Source organism: Solanum lycopersicum, chromosome 9 (assembly GCF_036512215.1).
Source record: "Solanum lycopersicum chromosome 9, SLM_r2.1".
Taxonomy (NCBI): Eukaryota; Viridiplantae; Streptophyta; class Magnoliopsida; order Solanales; family Solanaceae; genus Solanum; species Solanum lycopersicum.
The window spans coordinates 52,969,095-52,977,778 of record NC_090808.1 but is presented as its reverse complement, the minus strand read 5'-3'; the positions used below and the strand labels follow the sequence as shown (position 1 = coordinate 52,977,778).

Below are 8,684 nucleotides of genomic sequence, written 5' to 3'. Positions count from 1 at the left end.
GACGGTCCGTGCTGCTCTTCCGTCGCGAAGTTCAGAGAGTTGTTTCCCCATACCCAAATTTCAGAGTTTAAGCGTTTTGGCACGAGACCCTCGACGGTCCGTCGTGTGATCCGTCGACACAGTTAGCTATTTATCAAAAGTAATTCTACTGCTCAAGACGACTAAACAGGTCGTCACCTGAATCCATAAAGAGGTGTGGATATCTTTCATGCATATCAGCCTCCTTCTCCCAAGTGGACTCTTCAACTGGCCGATTCTTCCATTGAACCTTGACGGAATCTCCCTTGATCTCAACTTGCGGACTTCTCTATCTAAAATTGCAACAGGCTCCTCCTCGTAAGACAAATTCTCATCAAGAAGAACTGAATCCTAACGAATAATGTAGTTTCCATCCCCATGGTATCTTTTCAGCATAGACAGATGAAATTCCTATGCACTCCTGACAGCCCTAGAGGCAATGCCAATTTATAAGCCACCTCCCCCACGCGCTTCAGAACATCAAATGGACCAATATTCCTTGGGCTAATATTACCTCGCTTACCGAACCGCATCACCCCTTTCATGGGTGAAACCTTCAACAAGACTTGCTCACCCTCCATAAAATCCAAGTCCCTAACCTTTCGATCTGCATATTCTTTCTTCCTGTTCTGAGCGGCTAGAAGCTTTTCCTGAATGAATTTCACTTTATCTAACGACTCCCTCAAAATATCAGTACCCCATGGCCTCACCTCAAATGCATCAAACCAACCAATGAGAGATCTACATCTCCTCCCATAAAATGCCTCAAATGGGGCCATATCGTTACTTGAGTGGTAGCTATTATTGTATGAGAACTCTGCTAAAGGTAAGAAGTTATCCCAATGACCACCAAATTCTATCACACATGCACGAAGCATATCCTCCAACACTTGAATCGTTCGCTCAGACTGACCATCGGTCTGAGGGTGAAATGCGGTACTAAGATCCAACCTAGTACCTAATTCAGCATGCAATGTTTTCCAAAACTTAGAAGTAAACTGCGTACCTCTGTCTGATAAGATAGAAAGTGGAACTCCATGCAATCGAACAATTTCTGAGATGTAAAATTTGGCTAACTTCTCTGCATTGTAAGTCACCTTGACCGGAATGAAGTGAGCAGACTTAGTTAATCTGTCAACAATTACCCAAATGGAGTCATACTTACCCAATGTCTTTGGAAGACCAACTACGAAGTCCATTGCAATTCTCTCCCACTTCCATTCAGGAATAGGTATTCTCTAAAGTGTTCCCCCAGGCCTCTGGTGTTCATACTTTACTTGCTGACAGTTCGGGCATTGAGCAACAAAATCAACAATGTCGCGCTTCATCCTACTCCACCAAAAATGCTGCTTTAGGTCATGATACATTTTGGTTGCACCAGGATGTATAGAATACCTTGAACTATAAGCCTCTATAAGAATAGTGTGAATCAAACCATCTACGCGGGGCACACACACCCTTCCCTTAATTCTCAGAATGCCTTATTCATCAATCTTTGCTTCTTTAGCCTCTCCTCGCAATATCATACCTCGAATCCGGATCAGTTTTTCATCGGTAAACTGCTTTCCCTTAATCTTGTCAAGAAAGGAAGATCTTGCCTCTACACAAGCCAAAATTCCTCCCTTCTCCAGTACTTCCAGCCTCATAAAGTCATTAGCCTGAGTCTGAACCTCTCTAGACAATGGGCGTCTAGAAACCTGCAAGTGAGCTAGATTCCCCATGCTCCCTGCCTTTCTACTTAAAGCATCTGCCACAACATTATTTTTTCCCGTGTGATAAAAGATAGTGATATCATAATCCTTCAGTAGTTCCATCCACCTCCTCTGTCTCAAATTCCAATCTTTCTGAGTAAAGACACACTGTAAACTACGATGATCTGTATAAACTTCACACTTAACCCCATATAGATAATGTCTCCATTGTTTTATTGCAAACACTACTGCAGCCAACTCCAAATCATGGGTCGGATAGTTACGTTCATGCACCTTTAGTTGCCTCGAAGCATAAGCAATTGCATTCTTCTCCTGCATTAGCACTGCACCCAAACCAGAATAAGAGGCATCACAATAAACGATGAAGTTGTTACCTTCCACTGGCAAGGTGAGAATTGGTGCAGTAGTCAACAAGGTCTTGAGTTTGTGAAAGCTTTCTTCACATTCGTCCAACAATACAAATGGAACACTCTGCTTAGTCAAATTTGTCAGTTGGGAAGCAACAGAAGAAAATCCCTTGACAAATCGACGGTAGTAGCTAGCTAAACCAACAAAGCTCCTTACCTCTGTAACATTGGTAGGTCTTACCCAACTCTTTACTACTTTAATCTTAGAAGGATCCACCATCACTCCATCCTTTGAAACTACGTGCCCCAAGAAGGACACTGAATCTAGCAAAAACTCACACTTGGAGAATTTGGCATAAAGTTTTTTCTCCCTCAACATTTCCAATACAATTCTCAAGTGCTCCTCATGTTCTTTTTCCTGCTCTTTGAGTATACAAGTATATCATCAATGAATACGATGACAAAGAGATCCAGATATGGCTTAAAAATCCCGTTCATCAAGCTCATAAAAGCAGCACGGGCATTCGTAAGACCAAAAGACATTACTAAGAACTCATAATGCCCATACCTGGTCTGAGAAGCAGTCTTGGGCACATCTGTTGCCCGTATTTTCAATTTATGATAAACAGATCTCAAATCGATTTTTGAGAAGGTACAAGCAACTTGTAACTGATCGAACAAATCATCAATGCGAGGAAGAGGATACTTGTTATTAATAGTTACCTTATTCAGTTTCCTGTAGTCGATGCATATCCTAAAACTTCTATCCTTCTTCTTCACAAACAAAACAGGAGCACCCTAAGGGGGTATGGAAATGGGGCGAGTACCCTGCTCCAGATCAATACAGAAATCAATATCCCTATCCGGTGGCATACCAGGAAGGTCTGCAGGAAACACATCCAGAAACTCACGGACTATCGAAACAAACTCAATCGAAGATACTTGGGAAGTCTCATCCCTTAGATGTGTCAAGAAACCTAAAAAACTCTTACTAACCATTCTCTTAGCACGAATAAAGGAGATAATACGAACTGGGGTGGAAGTATAGTAACCCTCCCACACTAGCGGATCGTCCCAGGCTTGGCTAATGTCACAGTTTTAGCATTACAATCTATGATTGCAAAATTTGGAGAAAACCAAGTCATACCCAGAATTACATCGAAATCAACCATTTCTAGGATAATCAAGTCTACATGAGTATTGCTCCCCACAAAAGTCACAAGACAAGACCTATATACCTTCTCAACTATTATAGACTTACTCACCGCAGTAGAGACGCGAATAGGCATTTCAAGCAAATCACAATGTAAATCAAGACCAGTTGTAAATGAGGCAGATACATATGAAAATGTTGATCCAGGATCAATTAATACAAAAGCCATGCAATCACAAACCAAAAGATTACCTGTGATAACAACATCAGATGTCTCTGCTTCAGACCTCCCGGGGAAAGCATAACAATGGGCCCTATTATCTGTCTGCCCGTTGCCCCTACCATGTTGTGCTACAGTAGCTCCACCTTGTCCGCCACCTCGGCTGATTTGGTGACCACTATTGCCTTGTCCAACGGTCCTCCAGAATGGCAGCCTCTCCCATGACCACCTCTACCTCTAACTATTGGGGGACTATAACTCTATTTTGGACAAAACCTCGTAATATGTCCAGTCTCTCCACATCCATAACACTCTCTGGGGTCAAGCATAGGCCTCTGCGAGAACAACAAAGTCTGGGGATAACCTCCAAACTCAGAGAAATGCTGACTGGTCTGCCGTGGACCCCCAGCTACAGCCTGCAGTGAAGACCGAATAGGTCGGGCTGGGTAACCTCCTGAACTCTGCCCTCTGGAGTAAGAACCACTAAATTCACCTCCCTTGTGGAATTTCTTAGATGTTGACGCCATGGTGAAGTCGTCTGGCTTCACCCCCTCCACCTCTATCACAAAATCTACCACTTCCTGAAAGGATTTTGCTGCAGCAACTACCTGTAAGGCTGGGATCTGTAAATCCGACCTCAATCCTTTCACAAAATGGTGAATCCGCTCTTGTGAATTGAAGCAAAGCTGAGTGGCATATCTGGATAGTGCACGAAACTTAGCCTCATACGCTGTAACAGACATCCTACCTTGCTCTAGGCTCAGGAACTCATCTCTCCTCCTATCCCTCAATGTCCGGGGTATATACTTTTCCATAAATAGGCTAGAGAATGATGCCCAAGTCATAGGTGGTGCCTGTGCTGGTTGACACTCAACATACGATCGCCATCACATTTTGGCATTTCCCTGAAACTGATAGGTCACAAACTCAATGCCGAACCGTTCTACTTTGTCCATCTTATGTTGCAGCTCATGACAATCAAGCAGGAAATCATCAGCATCATCGGATTCAGCGCCCTTAAAGTCTGGAGGTTTCAACTTCAAGAACATAGTGAAAAGTTCATGCTGATCACATGTCATTATAGGCCCTGTAGTCAACCGAGGAAACGTGCCTATTTCCAATGAGGCATCCATGCGGGGAGCCACAACAGCTGCATGTCGTACTCCTGAAACCTGAGGTGCTGGTGCAGAAAACACTGGGGGTGTCTGGCCTTGATCAGATAACCCGCTAAGATAAGCAAGAAACTGGTTAATCATCTCTGGGGTAGGTTGAGGTGGTAATTCCTCATTCTGCACTTGCTCATTCTCCCCTTCCTCACCCTCTCTTACTACTTCCTCTGTTGGTGGAGGAGTCACCGCCCTTGTATTAGCTGGGCCAGGTGCTTGTCCTCTTCCTCTAGAGGACGTCCTCCCGCGACCTCTACCACGGCCTCTCACCACTGCTCCTCTTCGAGCTACAGCCTCAGTGGCTGGCTCAGACGCACCCTGTCTTGCCGGTGTTGGTGTTGGCGCAGTTGTTGCTCTAGTTCTAACCATCTGCGAAATAGAGTGAAGATGGTCATATACCAATTTGTATCACCCAGATACCAATTAGATCCAAGCAATAGCACGAAAGAAAGAAAGAATGGAATTTTCCTAAAGTCCTATAGCCTCTCAAAGAAAAGTAAGGGCGTCCCCCTACCGTTCCTCAAGACTCTACTAGACTCTTTCTTGTGTGATGAGACCAATGAACCTAATGCTCTGATACCAAGTTTGTCACGACCCAAAACGAGCCGCGAGTGGCACCCACACTTATCCTCCTATGTGAGCGAACAAACAAATCTAGACCCCAACATTTCAACCATAACGAACAAAATATAATGAGGAAGACTTAAAACTCATTAAAGAAATCAATTAATAACTTCTAAAATTTATCAATTACTATCCCCAAAATCTGGAAGTCATACCACCAAGAACATCTATCCTCAAATTTCTAAGTCTAAGAATATTCAAGAGTTAAAACAAGTAAAAGAATGTTCATGTCCGAACTTCAAGACATCAAGACGTGAAGGAGAGAATCCAGTCCGAGCTAGGAACAGTGGCTCACCCTAAATTCTGATATGCTGAAGACTGGCTAGAGTTGCGGACGAGTCGAAGTCGATGGTATGTTTGCTGCACTCCACAAATAACAAAGAGAAACATAAAAGTAGGGGTCAGTACAAGGAACATGTACTGAGTAGGTATCATCAGCCAACTCAAAATAGAAAGCAATATATATCAAATAATAGCATAAAACCAACCATAATACTTAACAGGTGACAACAACAAGTACAAGAATCATCGATAACAACGCCAAGTGCACCCATGAGGACTCAAGCCTCCACACCATACTCATTTGGGAAATAGGTTCTTTGAATTTAATTACATTCACATAATTCCAGATTCAATCCCTTTATTCCTCTTGTGTCGGAACGTGACACTCCGATCCTATAATACTACGTGTCGGTTCGTGACACCCGATCCCCTAATACCACGTGTCAGTTCATGACACCCGATCCCCTAATACTACGTGTCAGTTCGTGACACCTGATCCCCTAATTCTACGTGTCGGTTCGTGACACCCGATCAATTAACCTCATTCTTTTAGTTCATCAAGCCTTCTTTTATATCAAGGCATCATCATTAATAGGGTGGATTTAAGATTTTTAAGATTCCACAGTATTATCATTATAATCCATCACCATTTACATAATCACAACATGCAACAACACAATTAAGCATATAGAAGACTTTAAAATACCACCCAATACATATCAATCGCTATTTAGAGTTTACTACGAAATAGCATAAACCATAACCAACCTCCACCGAAGAATTCGTGATCAAACAAGCTACCTCTCAATGACTTCGCTTTTCTCTTCACTTCTCCCTCTCTCGTTCGTTCTCCCCTCTTCTCTCTGTTCTTTCTATTTTTCCTTATTCAAACTCTTTTTCTTTTACCCTAATTATCATATAATTAAGTATCAAAGATGATAAAAGTTACCCATTATTTATTTTAAGGTTGTCTTCTTTAACCCCCAAGTAAATAAGTTATTAAACTTACCCACTAATTTCATAAAGTTTGACATAAATAGTCAAAAACACCTCCTGAAAACTTTAGCAGAAATCCGACCCAGTCAAGGTTACGCAGCTCGTGACGGTCCGTCGTTCCTGCGACGGTCCGTCCTGCAGTTTCCGTGACAAAGTTCAGAGAGTCGAATTCATTAATGAGTCTGTGACGGTCCGTCGTGCCTACGACGGTCCCTGCTGCTCTTCCGTTGCAAAGTTCAGAGAATTGTTTCCCCGTACCCAAATTTCAGAGTTTAAGTGTTTGGGCATGAGACCCTCGACGGTCCGTTGTGTGATCCGTCGATACAGTCAGCTATTTATCAAAAGTAATTCTACTGCTCAAAACGACTAAAAAGGTCATTACAGTACGAGTATGCGAGGGGAAAACTAAATATTACATAAGCTATAAAGGAATCCAAAAAGAACACATACCCTAGCTTTTCTAAACTCATGAATATTCAACTCAAATGCAAAGGAAAAAACCAATAAGGGTGCAGTTTATACAAATCATTTAAAACAGTAGGCTATAGCTCAATGTATTAAAGAAATACAATAACAACTCCTTTAACTCATATAATAAAGTAATATAATAATGTGTGAATTTCTTTGAACGACAACCACCACTTTGACCCTAAGTGAGGATACAACGTCCACTTTTAAAAAATAGTATATACCGACCACCAGAGGTTTGTATTTCCTGAAATACCGATCAAAAAGTTATCTCCCAACTTAGGCAGGATAAATTCTGACTTTTGGAGGTCGGTATTTACTAATCTCTCAAGGTCAGTTTTAATTTAAGTCGGTAAAATTCATCATTTTATTTTTGACTTCCTGAGTTCACTTTTATATATATTATTATTTTTTATTTTTATTATTTACGTCATCCTGAGGTCAAAATATTTAATTCTGAAATTTTTTAATACAGACCTCTGAATGTCGATATTTTCTTAGTTTTTAAATTTTGACCTCGGCGGTCGGCATTTTTTTGTTATTTTGATGTTTTGACCTCAGAAGGTTGGTATCCTTATTTTCTATTTTTTGAGATTGTTACCTCCAGAGGTCAGTATTTTTATTTGTTATATTTGAGATTTCGACCAACAGTGGTCGGTATTTTTATTTCTTATTTTATAGATTCCGACCTCTTGAGGTCGTATTTCTGCTAAAAAATTAGCAGCATTTTGCTACAAATTTTACTATCCCACCAGTTTATTTATATCAAAACAATCCACACAATTCCAAATAAACTATTTTAATGTAGACTTCATCCAACCCAAAGAATTCCAAATAGGCTATTTTATAATGAACTTCATCCAACTAAAACACAACATCTTCAACATATACATTAAAATATGTCAAAGTAAACTTCATACAACTTCAAAATAAACTAAAATATGATCAACAAATTCAAAAAATATAGAAGTCTAACATGTCAAATTGATACAACTACTCCTCGTTACCCTCATTCTCCTTAACAGATTTATCATTATCATCACCCTCACTCTCGTACTCAGACTTATCATTCTCATCACCCTCCTGATCTGATCCATCACTGCTGACTGGACATGGAGGCAGAATATTTCCTTATTCAAAAAGAAATGTTGGTTGTTGGTAAAGAAACGACACTTCTTTACCCAATGTTTAAATTGAAACATCTAGACAGTAATTCATGTAACGAAATTCAAAATAAGAAATTTTATTAGAAATTACTTATGATGTAATTATTTTTTACAATAAGAACTTATAAGTAATGTTATAAAAATTGTACTGTAGAACTACCACATTTATACTAGCTGGTGCAATATATATTTGAAGGAGGTGCACTAAGAAAATTAATATGTATTCTCTTTTAGAATATAGAGACAAGAAAAAGAAGCAACCTGATACTTTTTTGAGTTGAGGTTGTCAGCCTTCTGTTTTTCAATCAGCTGGCTTGTAGTTTCACCACTTAACTTCAGATGCACAACCTGAAAATATTTTTTTGTTGAGAGTCACTTACTGATCCACTCATATTCTTTTTTATGAAGTTGTTTCATTCAAACCCACTGGATGCAATGAGTTCAATAACATATTTATCAAACAAAAAAGATTTGATGACAAAAAAATACAGTGCCCATTCTCTTAAAAAGTAACACTACAAAAAAGAGACTT

General features: G+C 40.3%; 1 protein-coding gene across 1 annotated transcript; it reads right to left on the bottom strand.

Annotated features, from left to right (window-relative positions):
* Positions 1–407: 407 nt before the first annotated feature.
* On the bottom strand, positions 408–797 carry LOC138338576 (uncharacterized). The gene has a single exon (XM_069289552.1). The coding sequence runs from the start codon at positions 795–797 to the stop codon at positions 408–410; it is 390 nt and encodes a 129-aa protein (XP_069145653.1).
* Positions 798–8,684: the final 7,887 nt, after the last annotated feature.